This window comes from Syngnathus acus, chromosome 8 (genome assembly GCF_901709675.1).
Source record: "Syngnathus acus chromosome 8, fSynAcu1.2, whole genome shotgun sequence".
Classification (NCBI taxonomy): Eukaryota; Metazoa; Chordata; class Actinopteri; order Syngnathiformes; family Syngnathidae; genus Syngnathus; species Syngnathus acus.
In genome coordinates this window covers 1,129,448-1,152,385 of record NC_051093.1, presented here as the reverse complement: position 1 = coordinate 1,152,385, position 22,938 = coordinate 1,129,448, and the positions used below count along the sequence as shown (strand labels likewise).

The following is a 22,938-nucleotide window of genomic DNA, read 5'->3' as shown; positions in this document are numbered from 1 at the left end:
TTCCCCCGTGAGATTTTGGTCCCCCTGCCGCGGGAGCGCGCACGCCTTATTTGGAAAGCGAAAAACCGATGTCGTACGCGGTGTCGTACGGCGTCAGCACTATGTTGTTTTCAATAAAAACATGAAGAACTCACGTTTGCGTCAGTCAATTTTAATTTTTAGAAAGGATTATTCTCATTTGATGTCTTTAAATTCATCCGCGTTCTGCCATTGAAGCGGGGTGCATTCAAAGACCAGTCGTACAGACGGAACACTCATTCACTTCACCAAAAAGCAACAATATAATTACGTGAACTCTTTGCATAAACCTCGATGCAAAGAAACTCCTCTTTTTAGGTACCGTTACATGCTACAAGGAGTATATATTACCAAGGAGACTTTCTACTTGATTGTGATCATCATTCATCCATCCATTTTATTACTCAGGTATTTTCAAAGCAAATTAATATTGTTGCATTTATTAATTTGCTTTAAAATGACAGCGCCATATAATCAAAAGCTGACACTATAGCAATGTCAAACGTGTTCATTTAAGAAAAAGCCACACGTTTTATGATCAAATCTTTCATAACGAGAATGATTTGAGTGAATTGATTTGAATGAATAATTCAGAAGAAATTTCAGTTCCGAAGGCTCCTTTTGTCCCAAGGAAAGTGACAGGTGGTGGGGAGGGGGGATAAAAATTGTAACAGGAACTCTATAAAAATTGTCAAGCCGTGAAAATTTGTGCCCCTCTCCAATTTTGAGAACGGTGAGTCTTGGACATCGACTGGCTTTTTTTCTATCTTCCCGGGGGTCTGTTCAGGTTGTGTGGCAAATTTGAACAGAATCCCTCATTCCTAGGCCAAATTACAGGGGGGAACATATCCTCACGGGGCCGTGAGGATATGTTCCCCCCCCTTATTTTCAGAACGGTGAGTGCTGGACTCCAGCGTTTTTTTTTCTGTCTTCCTGGGGGTCTGTTCAGGTAGTGTGGCAAATTTGAACAGAATCCCTTATTCCTAGGCCAAATTACAGGGGGGGAACACATCCTCACGGCTGCCCCGTGAGGATATGTTCCCCCTCCTTATTTTGAGAACGGTGAGTGCTGGACTCCAGCTGTTTTTTTTTCTGATGATTTGTGCAGTGATACCATTATTACTGCACTTTATCAATTTCTTTGGCCTTATTTTGGTCAAACACCTTTGTTTCTTAATCATATAACATACATCAAAAATTATAACTTTAAACTTTATTAAGAAAAACAAAATTATTTTTTTTTTAAATAATAATAAAATAAAATAAAAAAATACAAATTTTAATAAAAAAAAAAGCAAAATGGTCTTCAAGCAAGCTTCAAATATTTAGCATTTAATTTCTGTACATGTACACAAAAAAGAGCCTTCGGTTGGAGGCTCCCCGACACATACAAGATGGAACCACCTGCAACACTCGTCACACTGAATCTGGTAAACAAAGAAAAAAGCAAGATCATACAATGCAGCACATTTACAATAATTTACAACGAATGTGTAATTCAATATATTTCTTAATCATCACATGCATTAGTTAACAAGACCTGACATAATTACCCATCTGTTGTCTGTGTCATGTGTAGCTTCCCCACAAACAAAGCACAAGTCAGATAAATCATCTGTGAAAACAAAGACAGAAGAATTGCTATCGTACTTCCCTGTGTAAAACTTAACTGAGTTGTATATAGCATTGATAGCACAGTCAGGACCATTCTTTGGGTGGCAATAACATCTCTTGGGTGCATATTACTTACCAGTCTCTAATAGAAGTGTGGTGGCAATGTGCAGCCTGTACCTATTTACATCATGTGCCTTTGCTGAAAAATCTATTTCTTCATTTGAAAGAAGATGTTCTGCAAACTGAAAAAGAGAATGTCAGATGTTTACAGTGCATAAAGAATGCTTTAAATGTTTGCCATCTTTAGCCTATATATCATACAAAAAATTCTGCTGTCAGACAATAATTTGTTTTAGTCCTTTGTTGTATGAACTCAAAATTAGTTTCTTTAGTTTTGAGTAATGTTTGATTAAGTTTTTGCATAATTGAGTGATATGAGTTTGGTAAATCTAGTCTGTAAATCAAATGCATACTTTCAAAGCAAATACACCACAAGAGGTTGAATCTTGTTGCCTGGGATGGGGGACAATGCCACAAGTCCACCTGGAAACATTGCACCCTTTCTTGCGCATGAACGCCCTGAAATATAAGAGCCAGTACATATTATCACAAATTTCAAGTTTTATCCGTCAATTACATAATTTGTATTGGTAAAAACAAAAACCTAGTCCACTTTCAAAAGAAAGCGCACATCTTCAGTTAAATGTTGATATCACAATAGTACTCTGACATTTAGAAGCTGTGCTTACCGGGTTGATTCCAGGCATTTTTTAATGTCCATTTGAGACTCACCAAGAGGATCAACTAGTAAGGACTTTTTTTCTCCTGGCATGATTGCCTATATTTTAAACACAATTTTTTTTTGTAAAACTTGGGTTTTATTATTCATATGCATGAATTATTAAACATTTTGCACATAACTATATATTTTTTGCTGTAATGTTACTCCTCTTGTGGCATTAAAACATTTCTTTACCGCCAGCTTCCAATGCTTATGCTCATTGACAATGCCAACAATAAGTTTGTATTCCACCGGGTTGATCTAAAAATAAACAGAAGAAAAAAATACGTCTGTCAATAATTTCAGTAAAATGCGTAAAGAACAAAATTTGTCACGGATCCGGTGGAAATGGAGCAGGGCGACCAAGTGCAACTTGGACCAGGGTTAATTGGAGAACTCAAAATACATACTCGGCAAACTGACATAACTCTCTAACCAAAACCAACCACAGGACTGACCAAAAAAGACGTGGAACAAAGAGACAGGGTGACATTACCAAAGACAGGAACCAAAATAACCTCATGACAGTAACAAACATCAATGCTCCGACAGGGAGTGATACACAGACAGGACTTAATATACATACAAGACAGGTAACAAGAGGCAGGTGAGAACGATCGCACTGATCATGGGCACACAGGACGGGAGGGGCGAGCACACAGACATGATCGGGGACGAGTCGTGACAGAACCCCCCCCACAAGGGACGGCTCCCGACGTCCCAAAAACCCAACCCCCCACGGCAGCACGCGGGGGGGCTGGGGGGAAGCGCACCAGTCCAGACGACCCTACTGTTTTTTGAAACAGCCTGAACCGCGCACGGCGGCGACTGGGGAAACAACCGCACTCGGCGGCGGCTTGGGGCACAGAACTGCACTCAGCGGCGTTCAGGGGCCCAGGGCCAACTCGCGGCACACACTGGGGACCTGAACCGCAATCGGCAGCAACTTGGGGGGCAGAACTGCACTCTGCGGCGTTCAGGGGCCCAGGGCCACAATCGCGGCACACACTGGGGACCTGAACCGCAATCAGCAGCACTTGGGGGGACAGAACTGCACTCGGCGGCGTTCAGGGGCCCAGGGCCACAATCGCGGCACACACTGGGGACCTGAACCGCACTCGGGCGGCAACTTGGGGCACAGAACCGCACTCGGGCGGCAACTTGGGGCACAGAACCGCACTTGGGCGGCAACTTGGGGCACAGAACCGCACTCGGGCGGCAACTTGGGGATCCGAACCGCACTCGGGCGGCAACTTGGGGAACCGAACCGCACTCGGGCGGCAACTTGGGGAACCGAACCGCACTCGGGCGGCAACTAGGGGAACCGAACCGCACTCGGGCGGCAACTTGGGGCACCGAACCGCAATCAGCGGCATTCAAAAGTCCGGACCGCGATCAGCGGCATTCGGAAGGCGGAGCTGTGGCAGCAGCAAGAGCCACCACGCGCCGCAGCAGTGGGAGTGGGGCCAGGGACGATCGCGGGCCCGGCGCAGCTGGTTTGGAATCTGGCGACGCCCGCGGGTCCTGCAACGCTGAGGTGGAGCCCGGTGGCGGCCGCGAGTCCGATGGCGCCGGGAGGCACTCCGATGGCGGCCGCGGGTCCGGCGTCGCGGCAGCGAAGTCCGATGACTGTCGCGGAGCCGATGGCGCCGGGAGGAACTCCGATGGCGGCCGCGAGTCCGGCGTCGCTGGAGCAAAGTCCCGATGGCGGCCGTGGAGCCGGTGTCGCTGGAGCGAAGTCCAATGGCGACAGCGGAGCCGATCGCGCTGGAACATGCTCGGACGACGGACGTGGCTCGGGCGTCGCAGACGGGAGCTGGTGGTGGAGGAAGGTCCAAGCGCTGGTCGCTGTAGTGGTCGGAGCATTCTGTCACGTATACGGGGTGGAAATGGAGCAGGGCGACCAAGTGTAGCTTGGACCAGGGTTTATTGGCGGAACTCAAAATACAGACTTGGTAAACTAACATAACTCTCTAACAAAACCAACCACAGGACTGACCGAAAAAGACGTGGAACAAAAAGACAGGGCGACATTACCAACGACAGGAACCAAAAAAACCTCATGACAGTAACAAACATCAATGCTCCGACAGGGAGTGATACACAGACAGGACTTAATATACAAGACAGGTAACAAGAGGCAGGTGAGAACGATCGCACTGATCATGGGCACACAGGAAGGGAGGGGCGAGCACACAGACATGATCGGGGACGAGTCGTGACATAAATTAATGCCAATTGAGTTTTTTAATAAAATTGTTATGTCTTAATAACGTTGTTGGGCCCCTAATTGGCCCGACAACAATATTAAGACATTTAACTTCTTAACTTCATTGATAATTTTGCAAGATATAATTCAATAAACAGGACTAATACAGACACACCTTGAGTCTCTGGCTCTTTCCATTCCATAAATTTGTCATTGCAAATGAGTCAATATAGGAAACCTTTTCCACGCTGATTTGGTTGCGTTTGTTCACCAACAACAGGAGGTACGCGTTTATAATCTGTAATTGAAACGGCAAACAAATTGAAACAGAAAATATTACCCCCCCACACAAAAAAAATACAGTGCTGCCAATTAAGACTAAGTTTCAGATATGAAAACATAATTTTACCTCCGATTCCAGCTCAGAATTGGGTCTAACGTTCATAATGTCCCAAAAGAACAATTTGTACGCCCCGATTTTTGATAGGAGAACATGGACGTGCTTTCCCTTCCAGGCATCTTGAACGTCTGCCAAAAATAAGTCAGAACAATACCTCAAAATACAATTGGAAATGTGGTTCATTCCATAGCAGCAAGTGGCATTTATAAAACACTTTGTGAGTACAAGACCTTTGTGCCACATATCCATAATGTATGTTTTAATTTGTTTACAGTTTTATCATGAATACATCTTACATTTGTCCACATTTTCCCTCGTTTGTCTAAAAGTCAAAGACAGTTGTGGTGGTGTTGCGGTATTAAGAGCAGGGGAAAAGGGAGCCGTGGCTGGAGGATCTGTGGCTGAAGGAGCAGTGGCAGAGGGGGCAGTGGCTGGAGGAGCTGAGGCTGGAGGAGCAGTGGCAGTGGGAGCGGTGCTTGGAGGAGCTGAGGCTGGAGGAGCAGTGGCAGTGGGCGCGGTGCTTGGAGGAGATGCGGCTGGTGGAGCAGTGGGAGAGGGAGTGGTGGTTGGAGGAGCTGCGGCTGGTGGAGCAGTGGGAGAGGGAGCGGTGGTTGGAGGAGCTGCGGCTGGTGGAGCAGCGGGAGAGGGAGCGGTGGTTGGAGGAGCTGCGGCTGGTGGAGCAGTGGGAGAGGGAGCGGTGGTTGGAGGAGCTGAGGCTGGAGGAGCAGTGGCAGAGGGGGCAATGGCTGGAGGAGCTGAGGCTAGAGGAGCAGTGGCAGTGGGAGCGGTGCTTGGAGGAGCTGCGGCTGGTGGAGCAGTGGGAGAGGGAGCGGTGGTTGGAGGAGCTGCGGCTGGTGGAGCAGTGGGAGAGGGAGCGGTGGTTGGAGGAGCTGAGGCTGGAGGAGCAGTGGCAGAGGGGGCAATGGCTGGAGGAGCTGAGGCTGGAGGAGCAGTGGCAGCGGTGCTTGGAGGAGCTGCGGCTGGTGGAGCAGTGGAAGAGGGAGCGGTGGTTGGAGGAGCTATGGCTGGAGGAGCAGTGGCTGGAGGAGCAGAGGCTGGAGGAGCTGAGGCTGGTGGGGATGGTGACTGTGTCATCCAGGAGGATGCTCCTTTTTTGTTTTCATACCTATGAGGCACTCTTTGTTTATTTTCTTTGTATGGTTTTAGGTGGTCAATGTTTATTTTGGGGACCAAGGCGCCATTCTCATCCTGGAGGTCAGCTGTCTTGCCCTCAATCGCCACAATTTTGTATGGCCCCAAAAAATTGGGGCTCAATTTTCCTCCCTTTCTTTGTTGAGACCTGATATTTTGTCTTAGAACAAGATCTCCGATGTGTACAGTTGGTGTGGTCCCTGAGGTTGTTTTTGGGTGCCTTGTTTTTTCCTGCGCTTTTCTAATGTGCTCTCTAACTTGCTCAAATAGTTGGTCTTGTTCGTTATGGTCTTGTGCCATAACTTCCATCCCCACCACATCCTCCACAGTGCCATCAACCTTCAGAAAAAGCAAACATTTGCTGTCATCATTAAACTGTCAACAAGTTTTAGTTTTATATTTGTGTTTTACAATTAAGATGTAACTAAACAAATTCAACAAGCAAATTGTCCTTGATCGTATAAAAACTTCTCCATGATACTGTATATCCTTGTAATGGATCATGGATCTTGATGTGCCAAAATCTTACCTCGTAGTGTTCTGGCACTTGAATGGGGTAGCGTGCCTCTCTGCCGAACATTAGAAAGTAAGGCGAGTAGTTTGTCGTCATTTGTTTTTTGGTCCGCAGACCAAACATAACTGCATCCAAATATTCATCCCAGCTTTCTGGATGCTGACAAACCACTTTGCTCAGAGCTCTAAAAAAACAAAATCAGTTTTAAAATTGCGCTGGTGACAGTGTTGTTGTTTTTTTATTAATTTTGGAGAATTGTATATAAATGACTCCAATAACAATTTTTAAACCAAAATGTGTTTTTTCTGACCTAACAGTTTTTATAGTGCATGTTATTTACTTTGAAAGTGCCCTGAAAACAAAAACAAACTCACGAGCAACATCATAACAAGAAATTGTCAAAGATTAATATGGGTAAACGAAGTATACTCACCTTTGAATTGTCCCATTTAATTTTCCCACCAACCCATTAGTTTGAGGGTGGTATGGTGAGCAAAGGCTTCTTTTTATGTCAAGCATTTCACATACTCTCTTGTTGATCTGCAGTTGCCAGGGGAAAGAATAAGTAATTGAGTTGGGCAATTTTGCAGTGAAATAGTGTTTGAGAATGTGAGCTTAACATCATCACTATACTGGCTTTGCATCACAAATACACAGAAGGAAAATACAACACCCACAACTGCAACAGTCACAAAACACGGACAAAATACAATGAGCAGTAAGAAACGTTTTTGTTTTATTTTACTCCAGCTATTTTATGAAGTTCGACATCCTTTCGTTGCTTTCATCGGCCACACAAAATAAAGTTGCAGGCCAGATATGCCCTCAGGGACTTGTATTTGACAGCTATGATGAAGATAATTTCTGCCAAACACTGTTGTACTTACTGCATTGACAAATTCTTTGCCTTGATCTGTCAAGATCCTTTTTGGCGACTCAAATTGGTAGACGAATTTTAGGATACAGGCGGTAACATCAGCAGCAGACTTCGACCTCAGTGGATAGGCTTGAGGCCATTTCGTGAAATAATCGACCATCACGCAAATATATTGGTATCCATCTTTTGTCTGAGCCAGTTTGCCAATGAGGTCCATCCCCAAGAGTACGAATGGCTGAGACACCTAATAAATAAATATTTATAAAAACTAATTGTGTTAAACTGATGTTGCTGAGAACAATAGTTGTATAAAGTATGCCACATACAAAATACTATATAGACCTTGGGTCAAAATAGAGAACGTTATTTGGATTAACTGACCTGTATAGGCATGACCTCTGTAGGGCTTTTTATTGATATGCCGGCTGCCTGACATTCGGTGCACTGGGACACCTGACAATGGCAAGTTTTGTGGAAAAGTAGTCATTGTTAATAAATGCATGCAAAAAGGGCAATATCTTAGATAATGATTTTGAATTGTTTGCAAAAGATACAAAGGAATAGTTTCATTCATTATGTTTGCAGGCTAAAAAAAATGAACAAACAAGTATACTCTTTTTGTATTGTTTACATACCCACTCATTAATGTCAACAGACATCGCTGGCCAGTAATATCTCAGAGAGATGCTGTGTCTTGTTTTATTTTGCCCGGTGTGTGCCCCTGCCGGGCTGGCATGAAAACTCTTAAAAATTTCATTTGCCTCTTCAGCACCACAGACAACCTTCACTTGGACTGCCTGGTCTGTGCCTTTTTGGCGGCAATAATACAGCTCCCCGCCTGAGTAGAAGTAAAAATAAAACGTTGAATTAGCACCATACTTGTGGTAATTCATTAAGTGCTCACTCAATACACCTAATTGCAAATTTGCTACTTGGACAAAAAAAAAACATTAGTTTCATAATATATCAAATGTTCACTCAATGGGTCTACAACCAAATATGTTACTTTAGTTTGATAATTTATCAAATATTTACTCAATAGATCTACAAATAGTTACTTGAAAAAAAAAACATAGCTTGAGTTGCACTCAACAAATTCAACAATTTCCTTCATAGTGAGTTAAAGTTAAAGTTAAAGTCCCAATGATCGTCACACACACATCTGGGTGTGGTGAAATTTGTCCTCTGCATTTAACCCATCCCCATGTGATTTTAATCCATCCCTTGGGGGAGAGGGGAGCAGTGAGCAGCAGCGGTGCCGCGCTCGGGAATCAGTTGGTGATCTAACCCCCCAATTCCAACCCTTAATGCTGAATGCCAAGCAGGGAGGCAATGGGTCCCATTTTTATAGTCTTTGGTATGACCCGGCCGGGGTTTGAACCCACAACCTTCCAGTCTCAGGGCGGACACTCTACCACTAGGCCACTGAGCTGGTGTGTTATATATATTGCTTCCAACATTTTATAAGTCAATTATTTGTCTTATAGAGTAATTACTCTAAAACTTAAGTATCTGACGTTAGTGTAGAAATTAGCAGGTTCTGCAATGTGAATTTTTGGTGCGTCTCTGGATCTAATTTGCTTGATTTATGTACGTACGTTGTGTATCTTACCCTCAACGTCGTAAAAAGAAGCTTTTCTTCTCAATACGTACTTCTCCTTCGTAATACCATTTGGGTATTCTTGTTTTGTTTTGTAGGCAATAATTTGTTGGTAAATAGTTGGGTCCATTGTGCGGCAGCGTATTGTTGTCAGAAAACAATGGCGAAATGACACGAAGTGCGCACTTACAAGGTGGGGTAAAATGGGTGCTTTGGTGACAAGTTTGAATTCAAGACAATATTGTTTGACCAACAAAGGAAAGAAAACATTATTATCTATTTGTTTATTTATTTATTTAACATCCAATATTGTATAGTTATCAGTGCACAAATCATTTATTTACATATACACCGTTTTAAATAGGGGGAACATATTCTCACAGGGCACCCGTGAGGATATGTTCCCCCCCTGTAACTTGGGCTAGGAATGAGGGAACCTGTTCAAATTTGCCACACTACCTGAACAGACCCCCAGGAAGACAGAAAAAAAAATGCTGGAGTCCAGCACTCACCGTTCTCAAAATAAGGTGGGGGAACATATCCTCACGGGGCAGCCGTGAGGATGTGTTCCCCCCCTGTAATTTGGCCTAGGAATGAGGGAACCTGTTCAAATTTGCCACACAACCTGAACAGACCCCCAGGAAGACAGAAGAAAAACAGTTGGAGTCCAGCACTCACCGTTTTCAAAATAAGGGGGGGGAACATATCCTCACGGGGCAGCCGTGAGGATGTGTTCCCCCCCTGTAATTTGGCCTAGGAATAATGGATTCTGTTCGAATTTGCCACACTACCTGAACAGACCCCCAGGAAGACAGAAAAAAACCCAGCTGGAGTCCAGCACTCCCCGTTCTCAAAATAAGGGGGGGAACATATCCGCAAATACGCACCCTAAAAATGGCCTGCCGATGCTGGAAAAAAGCCTGTACCCATGTATAATACGCACCCAAAGTTTGACTCCTACTTAAGTCCGTAAACGTAAAATTATTTCAGACAAAAGATCATCTTTGGGAACAACCGGATGTTATTCTGCCGGTCAGTATCACTGCGCATGCGCTAGCAAACTCGATAGCGGAGAAATGTTTCGGATTTGTGTAGGGTACATTGTGACAGCAAACGAGCAGGTGATCGAGCAAGCGTCTGATACGAGAGCATTGTGTTCGTATGGAGCGTGTTTGAAGTGAACAGCAGAGACGAAAGGAACAAGGCAAAGTGTTGTGAAATAAAATATTACCTGTAATACGCATTTAGGTTTAGACCTGAACTCTCGCTCTTTAGTATATAGCTGACGTGTCTTGCGCATCCGTTCTGCGCATCTGTAATGGCGGCCTCCGTATGATATCCGGTTTGCGATGGAGATTAAAAAACAAACAATATTTGACAATAACACACCATCAAGGATTGCACCATCGCATCAAACGATGTCGTCAATTATGAATTTTACTGACTAAGTGTGTTGGGCAGGATGGCTGAATGCGATGCGCGATTGACAACAAACAAGAAGAAAGGTGATTTCAAGTTTTATTTCGAGGGAGATTTTCTTCTTCTTCAAAAAAAAAAAAGAAATTGTACCCATGTATAATGCGCACCCCAGATTTTAGGACAATAAATTAGTTAAATTTTGCGCATTATACATGGGAAAAAACGGTAAATGTTTATTAAAATAATAATAACAATAATAATAACAATAATAATAATAATGATACAAGTACATCTCAAACCAGCAATCTAATGTGAAACTGCAGTCGATATATTGGATAACAATATTGAGGCATATATATGCATACACGTTATTTAAAACCTACTGTAAGTAAATCGTAAATCTACATTCTGGCTTACATAGTTCACGCGAGAAGACGCAACACGTCCACTGACTGATCCGTTGATGCACGGGAAGGCAGTTCACCCATTGACTCGTTCGCGAACGAAAAAGTCAGGATTCGTTCCCTCACTGATCCGTTCTCGCGATGAACTGGAAATGTGAATCACTTCCTGATTCGTTCACTCACAGATTCGTTCGTTGGTGAACAGGAAATGCAATTCACGACTCGTTCGTGAACGGGAAGTTACGTCACTGACTCGTAAAGTCCGTCCTCCATCTAACGCTCGCTGGCGCTGCTGATTGGTCTTCACGAGTGAGTGAGTGAGTGAGTGAGTGAGTGAGTGAGTGAGTGAGTGAGTGAGTGAGTGAGTGAGTGAGTGAGTGAGTGAGTGACAGACAGCATTGCCGCTATGCCATTGCCAGCCGACACACGTTATGCCGACATTGATGTTTTAATTTTGTATTTGTTGGCTTGTAGTTGATGGTGTTATTATACCGAATGTGTTTGTGTTTTAATAAAAAGGTTGAAAAAAAAACCCGTTATGCTGACACGGTATTTTGGGGGACACCAACTCATATAACAACGTAAAACACATATACATATTGTCAACCAGCTCAGTGGCCTAGTGGTAGAGTGTCCGCCCTGAGACTGGAAGGTTGTGGGTTCAAACCCCGGCCGGGTCATACCAAAGACTATAAAAAAATGGGACCCATTGTCTCCCTGCTTGGCACTCAGCATTAAGGGTTGGAATTGGGGGGTTAGATCACCAAATGATTCCCGAGCGCGGCACCGCTGCTGGTTCACTGCTCCCCTCTCCCCCAGGGGATGGATTAAAACCACACGGGGATGGGTTAAATGCAGAGGACAAATTTCACCACACCCAGATGTGTGTGTGACAATCATTGGGACTTTAACCTTTAATCTTTTTTTAATATAAAGCAGTTAACCAAATCGACGCTGCTACCGAAAAAGAACAAAACGACTTACTTTTCTACAAAACAAAGAAAACTTTCACATATAGACATCTAATCGATGTCTAATAGACGTCTATCCCATAGACGTGTAAAAAAAATTCACATATAGACGTCTAATAGAGGCTTTGCAGCTGACGTCATCAAGCTACCCACATTAGCTTGGCGGCCATCATGGCGGTCAACTTTTCAGTGCCGGTCAACGACTCACACACGCTTTCTTGTTATATCTGCTGCTATTTGAGCTTAAAAATGCCGGATACCTGCTGTGCTGTTGGATGTAGCAATAGACGAGGCGATAAACCAAATCTTAGCTTCTATAGATTTCCGGCGAACATGAAAAAACGTGATAAATGGATCGCGGATATTCGTCGTGAACGATGGAAACCTACGATTTACACAAGGATATGCAATGAGGACTTCATATCAGGTATGTAAACAAACTATTCACCCCTGATTTGTTTCACAAAATGTGAAATAATACAATATGGGATGATACAAATATGATTGTTGAAAATGCTGGGTGCATTTTTAGAAAGGCAGCAAGAGCAGCAAGGCAGGGAATGGGATGATTTCTTCAGTTCACCCCCCCGTTTTTATTTTGTGTTTATTTTTTCATGATGCTTGAAAACGTTATCAATGTAAATATTGAATTATATTTATTGGTTAAGTTTTCAAGCCAATCAGATGTGGCATCATGCAAAAATAAACAAATAATAAAAATGGTAGCAACTTGAACAGACAGGTACAGTATCTGAATGATTTCACTCTATTCAGTTTTTTAATATGTCAAGTTATGAAATGCCATTACAAAACAAATCAACGAGGTAATTATAAATATCTGGATATGAGCGTTCAGGCAGGTCGGCTGTTGCAAAATGCTCGGGCGATTTTAGCATGCTTCTCGGTAAAAGGTACGGATCCGTTGTGCCAACAAGGTTCAACTTCTCTCTGTGACGATTCTTGGAGTCTTCATCCAAATGCCTAACTTCGTTGGATAGCAAATCAGCCATAATTCGGAAGAAATCGGTGAAAACGTAGCGCAGAAATCAGACAATCCATACAAACACGTAGGAACGAGCTGACTAGTTGACCGCCAAGATGGCGGCATAACACAAAATCACGTGATAAAACCACGTGACTGCAAAGCCTCTATTGACGTCTATCCCGTAGACGTCTATAGTATAGACGTCTATTAGACGTCTATAGTATAGACGTCTATTAGACGTCTATGCTATAGACGTCTATTTTTATTTCACTTTTAGACCTTTTTTAGACGTCTTTTAGCCGAGACGTCTTGGTAGCATAATAGACGTCTATTAGACGTCAAAATGCTCGCAGGGTTACTGTCAATGATACAACACGTAATACAAAACCAAACCTCACTTGTGACATTTGAGAGGCAATGAATCTACAAAATGAAACGCTACAAAATCTTATATTGTCTCCTTTTAAAACACCAGACGGGGGGTTTCTTGTATGACCACCAGGGGGCAGTAGACAACAAGCTGTCCTGTAACACGAGTTGGAGTAAAAAATAAAAAGCGGTGGCAATCCAACAATACATAATTAGATGAGCAAACGAGACAATAAAACAAAAACTCCCAATGCATGAAGAAGAACAACGGCAACAAAGGGAACGATTAACAGCGCAGCTGCCGAGTATTGACTTCCATAAATCAATTGAAATGGTCTGCTGTTATCACCGGGGTGAAAATAATGACATAAACGGGTCCTATTTTCTCATACCTACTGTTGCTCACTATTGTTCTTTGTTTAGATAGTATCACTTGATCAAGTCCCTTTTAACATTTTAACCAAAAAAAGTAAATAAATAAATGTGTCAATTACTGATGGTATGATATCGGATTGGTACCGGTATTGGATGGTACGCCTGGCTGCAATATCAGTTTCATATCGCGAGTCATTAAATTGTATCAAGCCACCCATCCTAAATAAATAAAAACTTTGTTCAACTCGCATCTTTCATTCACTCTAAACCTCTACATGAGAATATTTTAATAATGAATTAACGAATTAATGAATGAATTAATTAAACATACTCACCGCAGATGCTTCATATTCATAGACAATATCCGTCCACTTTGGCTCCTCAGAGCTAGCTAGCTGTGTTGAGAACTCAAAGCTAGCTAGCTGTTAAAAAGCTGCGTAAATCCTTTTCCAGGTTTCATAAAAAAACATCCAGCTATTGCGGTGGCCAATATACTCAACAATGTCAAAAAAAAAATCCGAGAAAACCATTCATCCATCCATTCGTTATCTGTACTGCTTGTCCCCACGGGGGTTGCGGGCGTGCTGGAGCCTAGTATATCCCAGTAGTCATCGGGCAGTAGGCGGGGGACACCCTGAACCGGTTGCCAGCCAATCGCAGGACACATAGAGACGGACAACCATCCGCACACGCACTCACACCTACAGGCAATTTGGAGTGCTCAATCAGCCTACCAGGCACGCCCGGACTGACCATCGGGAGAACCGGGAGTATTTCCGAAGCGCCGGCCTAGGATTGGCCTGAGTCTCTCTGCGTCCCTTTTTTTTTTTTTTTTTTCTAAGTCTGCTGGTGCGGCGTTTCGTCTATTAGAGACACAAGCCAGGCCACTCAGGCAAGGAGCATGTGAGGAGGGAAAGACGATTGGTTTATATCAATTAACACCCACCCCCACAGTCCGTATCAACCACACAGAGCGCGTGTGGAGGAAGGGGTGTGTTACTATGTCAGGTGCCGGCTGCTGTAGCTAGCGAGCGGTGCAAGTGAGGATAATGGGCTTTGAACGTGGTAAAAAGAGGAAAGGCGGTGCGGAGAGGGACAACAAAAGAAAGGCGCCGGAGGAGGATGCAAATGCAGAAAAGTTACGTATTTGTTCAGCCCCCCCCCCACACACACTGTGCCATTAAAACTGTGCGTGTGCCCGCGCGTGTATGCATGCCAGTTTGTGTTGTGTGCATATGTGCCGCTGCCATGTAATAAGGCTGTCCCTCTGCTGATTTATTGTTAGATTTAGTTCTAGTTGATTTTGTAAGTTGAAGAGTCATTTGTTAGTCTTTCTTACTTACACATTCCTCTAAACTTTGTAACTGGCCCTGGCTAAATTAATATTAAAATATATGTCTATGTTTCCTATGCAAAGGTGGAAATATTGCCAGTTTTGGTGCTTCAGAAAGAAGTCCCATTACTAGCTCAGAGCAGCTGACAGGTAAAGGACAGTCATCTATCAATACATGGAATTGAATAGGCTATGACTATGCATGAAACATTTGGGGAAAAAGCATACATTTAACCATATCATTTCTTTTGATATTGATTAAATGTGTTCTTCTCAATATTATAATTATTATGCTGGTTGTTCTGACACTCCCAGCAGATGGCAAGACAAGTCCAGGGAGCAGTGCAAGGGAAAGGCCAACTCAGGACACAGACAGACTCAGAGAGACCTTTTGATTATTTTGCTCCCCCTCATTCCAGAGATCTGGATTTGTTTTTCCGGTACCACCCACAAAAAAAAACCAAAGAATGATTGTGTGCATGTGTGTGCACACAAATGCATTTTGCTTGTGCCCATGCATTTAAGTGTGGGTGTGAACATGCACGTGTGGGCAAGGCCACAGGGTGGCCTGGTTACATAACTGACTCCTGGCCTGAAAAAAATCTCCCAGTGCCTGCTGCCAGGCATGTTTTTGGGATGTGGAGGGGAAACCGGAATGCCCGGAGAAAACCCACGCAGGCACAGGGAGAACATACAGACTCCACACAGGGAGGGCTGGAGGTGGAAATGAAACCTCACCCTCTGAACTGTGGGGCCGACCTGCTAACCAGTGCGCCACCCTGCCGCCCCTGAGAAAACCAAGTTTTTATTATTCGTCCTTTCTTGCACCCACCTGCAAATTATTCCCAATTGCACCGAGTAGCTCCGATCAACCAATCAGAGGACTGAACAATGGCAATGTCACGAGGAGCTTTCGGGATGGTGGAGAGTATTGATTCTTACATCTGATTGGTTAAAAACTAAACTAACAACGTTTCTAATCATGACTGAATGAGTTGGGTGCCACACGTTTTTTGTGACACTGGGGGACTGAGATCACATCAACATAGCAATGGTTAGAAGCTGGATTTTGCTGGGACACAGATAAAAAACATATGACTGGAATTAAGGTCGTGCTAAAGAGTAACAATTTGTAAGGGTTAGCAGGTGCAACTCACTCTGCGTACACAAACTCATACTTACTAGCAGGCACATTCGGCAGGAAACTGCAATAACAACAAAAAGCTGCAGTTGCCAAGGCTTCAGACAAATGTCCCGTTTTCACTGAGACAAAATCTTAAAACAACCTGAATGATGTACTAAGTGTTGTGGTGATTTAGTGATGATTCTGTTGAAGGTAAAACCTATTTGGAAGGGACGCGCAATGTTGGTGAAACAACAACATTTGGGCACATTGCATGGCGACGGCAAAAGGAATTGTTGCATTTTTGGAAACATGATGCGACATTCAAGCTGTGATGACTCCAGCAGTTGCACACCAATGTTTTCTATTGCTGCTTCTGCATAGAGACAAACAAGAGCAAAAGTAACAAAGACAGGTTTGCATTTCATTGGGCCCGCTGGCGAGCCTGAAGCGAGATGATGATGACAACAATGAGAGACAGTGACAAGTCACAGCGAGCAAGTAGCACCAAGTTACACTAACTAAAAGTAGCACCAAGTTACTGGAAAATGTCTCGCGTGGTGCCAGTACCATTGCAGCCGATGTGCCCCTTGAACATGACAGCTACAAAGAAATTGGGCAAAATTAACAGGGACACACCCTCATTACCTCATCATCATCCTCATTCAAGACATTCATTCGCTGGGGACGTGTTTTGGAAGGTGTTGCTGTTTTGGTTAGCAATAGAGTTACTCAATGTCTGTAAAGTTAATAGTTGTGTGTGTGTGTGTGTGTGGGGGGGGTGTTCACCGTGACAGAGTCAGGGCGACATTCGGCTGTGATACAGGCACCCCAGTTTTCAATCGTTTGCACAAGCCCCTCAATGGCTATGAAGCGACTTACTAAAATTGGATTGGTAGAAAATGCGTCCAAGCAGAGGTTTGAACATGAAACCCAGATGCGCTCAACTGTGAGGCACGGTGACATCAAATACTGGCTCGTTTTTTTCCTTTCTGTTCTCGGAGGCCCTCTTCTGGAATGTTCCGTATTCAAAGAGTCCGAGGAGACAAAAGGTTCCTCGCGACGGCCGCTCTCGAGGGTTGCTCGCATTCCTCATACGCGGATCTCATCATCTTCGTCGTCGAAGAAGGACAAGAAGTGGCTCTCCTCTTCAGGCGGGGCGCTGAAGCTGGTGCTGTCCGTGTCGGCCGAGTACAAGCGGGCCGCCGAGCCCGAGCTGGACACGGAGCGGCTATCCGGGTGCTGTGAGTGTTTGGGGAGGAACTGCGGGGTGCAGCGGCCGCTGTGGGGCGCCCCCATCTCAGTCCTCCAGCACGCTTCCTCCTCTTTCTCCAGCACCGTCATACTCCTCCCGTTATCTTCATGGTGGGCGCCGAGCAGTGGGGAGGTACAGCCCTCGCCACCCTTGCCTTCCTCGAGGTCGACGTCCTCCTTCTCCATCACACCCAGGATGTCCCCCAGCATGGACGGGCCCAGGTCCACATGGAAGGACGTGACCGACTCGGCATGCTTCATTCCGCGCCTCTCAGGGATCTCCTCAGAACCTGGCTCCACCTGCTCCGGGAAGCGACTCCCGGCGGCCGACGCAGCAGCGGCTCCGCTTTCGCCGAGCCGCTTTAGAGGACCCGGGGACAGAGTCTCGGCCGCCGCGCCATGGCCTCCGTCCTCGTCGTTGAGGAAGGGCAAAGACATGGCGCTCTTGACATGAGGAGACGATCCTTCTGAGCGCAGCGGTGACAGCTCTCGCTGCTGGTCCACGCGGGTGGTGGACTGGGAGCGCTTGCTGCTGCGGAAAGCGCGCGACAGCAATCCCGGACGGGGGGAGCCGGGGAAGGAGGCAGAGTCGGTGGTGGGCTGGCCTGAGCGCGTGCCCAGGAAGGAGGTGTCTCCGAAAGCGTTGCCGCTGCGGCCCACGTGCATGGTGTGGCGGAAGTCACCCAGCGGCGCGCTGATCATCTCCCGGCTCAGGTTGCTGCGGGAGTGCCGCTTCTTCTGGGAGAAGCCAGACGCCGGTTGCTTCAGGATGGGCATGGCGGCCGCGGCTTTGCTGTTGCCCGAAAATCAACGATCCTCAACGCTCACCGCGAGGACCTGAAATGACAACATGACGGGTAACACCAAACACACTCCAGTTTGGGCCATGCTTGGAAGCACATAGGCCACAACTCTCATCTGGACCTGCAATGACAACCAAAGAGTAAACCCTCAAAATGAGGACCGCACTTTACCACCTTAAGCGCTCATCCGTCTCGTGTAGTGTGGGACTTGAGAATTTGGCTGCTTCCAACCAAAATGTCAAAGGCTCACCATTCACAAATCCTCGCGTCTTGTGTTGCTCCAAAGTTGTGAGCGTGACCTATTTTCGTACATATTGAGAGAAGGCAGGCCAAATCATTTGAAAAAAATGCCTTTTGACTCACACATGCACAAGTCAAAAGCCCGTGGCATGATGGGAAAAATGTTAACGTTGTAGCATTGAGCTCCAACTACGTGTGAAGGAGAGTACATCAGAAGGCAGTCAAAAAGTTCACATTGGCAGCTCCACTCTTGCGTCAAGTACCAACACTGGTTTCTACGGTCGGCTCAAATTCCTCTGAATGGATATGCTGCAGAAAACGTCCAAGCAATAGCTTGAACTGCCTATATAATATGGACTTCCTATCGAAGCGCTCTCACTGAAAGGTGCCGTCTGGCGTCTCGGTCTCTCAAATCTGACGTCGTAGCGTTTTGGTCCCATTCGTATCAGGCGAGATGGTCTTCTGACATTCCCTCATCAAGCAACGCAAGATGTCTCGCTTTAATTCCGCTGACTACAACAACTGTGTTGCTTCTGAAAATATCTAAAAACAAAAAGTTTCCTTGCACCCGCAAGCTAAGCCGTGCATGCTCCATGTCTCACATCCCAGGAGGCGCTAACCGCTTAAGTTGGTATTTCCCGGAATGCGAAAGAACCGGACGCAACGCACACTCACCGCCTGCAACCAGCACACGAGGGGGAAAAAGCCAGAAGCGACTCACGTTTACGTACAAGCACCGAGCCGAGGCGATTTGTAGCGGAAGACGAGGAAACCTGCGCAGGCTGGTTCGCAGGCTAAACCCACGGGTGCCGACCCGTACATTTAAATGCGCGGCGGCCACCACTGACAAGTGACGTCAAAGTCTGCTTTATTGTCAATTTCTTCACATGTCAAGACATACAATGAGATCAAAATTGCGTTTCCTACTATCCCACGGTGGAGACAAGACATATTACACCCAATTGGTCCACAGACAAACGTCCCCAAGTGTGCTCTGAGGACCCAAAGGTAATACGGTGAAGGAAGCCGAGAGCATTGTCTCCCGGTGGCGAGGCGTCGACGGAGTGACGAAGCGTATCAGCTGAAACACGACCGCTCAGACGCAGCGAGAGCGCCCACTCACCAAATGGAAATTTCTCTGCTAGCCAAATAGATTTCCCAAAAGGCCACGTGGGCTACATTTACTTACTCTACTGTAATCACAATAGTGCATTAACGCCTCCCAATGGATAAGAAACTGGCACACATCCCATTTAAACCGACGGAAGGATTTAAAATGTACGACACGACGTGCAAGCATGAAGTGTGCAGGCAGAAGAACAATAAGGGGATCCGCCACAGACGCATCAGCTGCCACACACACACGCACGCGCGCGCACACACACACAGGCGCGCATCAGCTGCATATCACCCACACGCGTGCACGCGCACACACACACACAAAGCCCCTTCTTCAGGACCCAAGCTAACAAACCCAACACTTGACATCATTTAAAAAAAAAAAAAAAACTGTCAAACAGCAGTTTTAATGCTAAACAATAAACACGCTTACCTTAGCATCCCATTGCTACGTTGAGGCCCCCAGCAGATTGGAAGGGAGGCTTGCACGCCTCCTGCCTGTCGGTCTGTGAAACGAGACGTTAAAAAAAAAAGCACAAAATGGAAACTGGGAAGAGGAAGCGATGCCGCGTGGAACGTAAGTGGCTTTCTTGGCGGAGCTGTCACGTACCCCAGGAAAAGCACCTCCGCGGTAACACCAAGAATTCAAGTCTCGCTTTTGTGTGCGTGTGCGTGCGTGTGTGTCGCGCGTGCGTGAGTGTGCGTGAGTCAGCATCGCTTGGCCGTGCCCCTCGGACCGCGCCTTAAAGATACAGAGCCCCGGGAATCAAACGACGTCGTATTAAGTAGACAAACGGCATTTGAAGTACGTAATATTGCGACGCAAAGTCGATTTTATGTCGCTCGAATGTAATACACTCACTTGCTGGTGCCAAAAGATTATAATTACATTTTTATTGAGTAGTTTTGGGAGGGAAAAAATGTGTAACCTTTTGTACCATTTCCTACTAAATTCTCACAAGTCCTCCGATACAGTATCTGTAAGTTTGACATGGCCTGGTCCGCCGTGACTTGTGCTTTTACTCTTTCAGTCAGTGTCTGTGATGAATATAACGGCTAAAAAACACACATCTTCCCAAAAAGTTAGAGTTGCTATAACTATCTTCTGCAGCTGCACACAAATCAACACAGATGCCCAGCCCAGCAGCATCATGTCCCAGAAAAAACAGCAAAAGGCACCACCATGCCTTGATGTGACAAGTCAGCTCAAGGCGTATTCGTATAAACAGGCGCTAAACAATCAGAGACAAGTACATAGCCTAACCACAACGATCAGGCCGAGTGAGAAAACAAGGGGGTCAAGCAGGTCACAGGCTTTGTTTCACACCCTCGTGTGTCCTTTTTATCTTGTGTCCTCAAAGCTCTCTCTGCATTTCAATGGAACCTTCTGGAGTGACAAGTCAAATTCTTTCCATGACCAAACATCACATTGATGAAGCACAGCACGAACACACACCCGAACGCCCGCTTGGCAGAGGAGAAAGACGCCTGCCATGTCAAAGATGAGAAACAAAAGCAAAGAGTGCTTCTTGGGATGGCATCTTGTCAGACCGCGTCAAACAAAAGAGGAGAAGCCGGCGGAGGGTGGCGGTGGCGAGTTGGTGGCGCAGCCCAGGCTGCTGGGGGGCCGGTAGAGGGCGGCGTGCTGGCTGGGGGCTTCCAAGGACAGCGGGGTGGGAGTTCGGCTTCCTTTGGGCCTGAAGAGGCCGCCCTGGCCCTGAAGCTGCGGGGACGGGAGCAGAGGGGGAAGTGGGGGCACGGGAGGCGGCTGCTGTGGCGACTCCTGCTCCGCCGGGGGAACGGCCCGCGAGTAGCTGTACGCCGGCGGCTGGGACACTCCCTTGGGCTGACGCCGCCACGAGTTGTAGTAGGCGGGGTCGCTGATGTAGTGGCTGACGAAGGAGTGCGTCTTCTGCCGGCTCTGCTCCATCTCATACTCGCTGTCGCTTCCCTGCAGCGTCGAAAGTACAACGCCCATTTGTGTCTGCTCCTCCAAATTGGTGGGCTTCAACCAACTAACTTTGGGAGCTTAAGATCAGGGGATGCTTTGAGAATAATTGTCAATTTTTGTCTATGTGAAGCCCTTTGAGACTGCTTGTGATTTAGGGCTATACAAATAAACTTGACTTAACTAACCCAAAAGAGTCGACTCAACCGACACGATCAAAAATGTTCAGCGCTCGCTGCGTCTGGACCCGATAGTATATGAGTCGCTCTTTGGAGTGTGTATCTATATTGCCATATAATATAATATTGCTATAACCCATGCCATTGCCCGCTCAGTAGGCGTGCTTCCTGTAGCTCACCTGAGAATCTGAGATCTCGGAGGGCTTCTCCGTCAGGCTGCCGCTCTCTGCCGGAACGAGGTCGTTGTATTTGGCGCTCACGTCCTCGTCGGAATAGTGCAGACTTCCGGGACTGGGCCTCGGCGGCGACCTGGCGTGCGAGAAGGCGAGTAGGCAGACGGCGGGAAGACCGAGCGGTGCGGCGCGGATATAGTGGCTCATATGTAAAATGGGATCTTGCCATAATCCTCCTATTCCTACTCGAGTAGCACACATATAAGTCGGTTCTGCAACAGACAGCGCTCACACATGACGGATGAAAGGCAAGATGCATTGTTAAAGCAGAGCGGCTTGACCGCCATGGAAAGCAGGGACTTGACAGTGAGCGTAAGAAGCTGGACACCACAAAGGGACGTCTCCTTTTAGGCCAAAGGGATGACTCGAGTGGGCAGACTGAAGGCAAAAAACACGGCGGAAGATAAGCATATGGCAAGATCATGCCACAATGTGCCGCCGGCAAACTCTGAATTATTTAAAAGCTTCGTCTTGGTTGGAGCATGCAGGAGCTCGCGCCTCTGTCCCTCCCCCCTTTCAAGTATCCCGTAGGGAGATCCCCCAACCCACCCCAGGGAGCCCCGCCCCCTCTCTCTCTGTGTCTCTTGCTCATTAGCAAAGAGTACAGCAGCAGGCTGGAGCGCTTTAAAGTGCAGTGAATGCAGGAAACGAGTTCAAGCGACTGACCGTGTGTAGATGCCGTTCTTGCGACAAAAGGAGTTTTTGACCGAGAGGCGTCGGTTGTTGCGCTCCGAGGGGAAGCGGCGCTCATCCAGGCGCACCATCTCACCATGGCTCAGTGGCAGCGTCGTGCAGTTGCCTTGAAAAAGAGGGGTGGGGGGTTAGCTGGATTGACTGTGTGACTTGAAGAGCCTTCTCTTCCCTGCCTTGTTCACCCTCACGCATACTTTTGGGGACTTGATGAACACCGCGTCTACTAGAAAGCTCAGCCGGACGGGCGGGCAAACCGGTTCGAAAGCGGTCGCCGGGGCAGGGTGGACGGTGGGTTCGAGGTCGAACACCGGTCCGGTCCACTCCG

General features: G+C 46.3%; 4 protein-coding genes across 12 annotated transcripts in view; all 4 read right to left on the bottom strand.

The window, feature by feature from the left end:
• Positions 1 to 1,350: 1,350 nt before the first annotated feature.
• Positions 1,351 to 4,996, bottom strand: LOC119126193 (sentrin-specific protease-like). Its single transcript, XM_037257327.1, has 8 exons — positions 4,798 to 4,996; positions 2,609 to 2,674; positions 2,382 to 2,470; positions 2,106 to 2,211; positions 1,769 to 1,874; positions 1,572 to 1,633; positions 1,423 to 1,445; positions 1,351 to 1,357 (listed from the first exon to the last, which is right to left on the bottom strand). The coding sequence occupies exons 1-8, from the start codon at positions 4,834 to 4,836 to the stop codon at positions 1,351 to 1,353; spliced, it is 498 nt and encodes a 165-aa protein (XP_037113222.1). The 5' UTR covers positions 4,837 to 4,996.
• An 11-nt stretch (positions 4,997 to 5,007) lies between these two features.
• LOC119126192 (protein transport protein SEC31-like) lies at positions 5,008 to 8,681 on the bottom strand. The gene is made up of 6 exons (XM_037257325.1): positions 8,201 to 8,681; positions 7,576 to 8,018; positions 7,122 to 7,228; positions 6,704 to 6,872; positions 5,319 to 6,513; positions 5,008 to 5,150 (listed from the first exon to the last, which is right to left on the bottom strand). Exons 2-6 carry the CDS (start codon positions 7,780 to 7,782, stop codon positions 5,008 to 5,010), a joined length of 1,821 nt encoding a protein of 606 aa, XP_037113220.1. The 5' UTR covers positions 7,783 to 8,018; positions 8,201 to 8,681.
• An 8,205-nt stretch (positions 8,682 to 16,886) lies between these two features.
• On the bottom strand, positions 16,887 to 20,231 carry LOC119126141 (cdc42 effector protein 4-like). 6 transcript variants are annotated; one of them, XM_037257283.1, is made up of 3 exons: positions 20,171 to 20,231; positions 19,994 to 20,066; positions 16,887 to 18,984 (listed from the first exon to the last, which is right to left on the bottom strand). In XM_037257283.1, the coding sequence occupies exon 3, from the start codon at positions 18,173 to 18,175 to the stop codon at positions 17,237 to 17,239; it is 939 nt and encodes a 312-aa protein (XP_037113178.1). In that variant the 5' UTR covers positions 18,176 to 18,984; positions 19,994 to 20,066; positions 20,171 to 20,231; the 3' UTR covers positions 16,887 to 17,236. The 6 variants fall into 6 exon arrangements, with proteins under 6 accessions (XP_037113178.1, XP_037113181.1, XP_037113175.1 ...); XM_037257286.1 differs by having other exon boundaries at positions 16,887 to 18,235; XM_037257280.1 differs by having other exon boundaries at positions 16,887 to 20,066.
• A 191-nt stretch (positions 20,232 to 20,422) lies between these two features.
• LOC119126080 (protein sidekick-2-like) overlaps positions 20,423 to 22,938 on the bottom strand; it is a 28,038-nt gene continuing 25,522 nt past the window's right edge. For 3 of the 4 annotated variants that reach the window (XM_037257109.1, XM_037257111.1, XM_037257110.1), the window contains exons 43-45: positions 22,587 to 22,719; positions 21,867 to 21,996; positions 20,423 to 21,511 (exon numbers count right to left, since the gene is read on the bottom strand). In XM_037257109.1, the coding sequence (XP_037113004.1) occupies positions 21,116 to 21,511; positions 21,867 to 21,996; positions 22,587 to 22,719 (659 nt within the window). In that variant the 3' untranslated portion in view covers positions 20,423 to 21,115. Of the gene's footprint in view, positions 21,512 to 21,866; positions 21,997 to 22,086; positions 22,139 to 22,172; positions 22,299 to 22,586; positions 22,720 to 22,938 lie in introns of those variants that run through there. The other variant, XR_005098574.1, reaches the window with a different exon arrangement.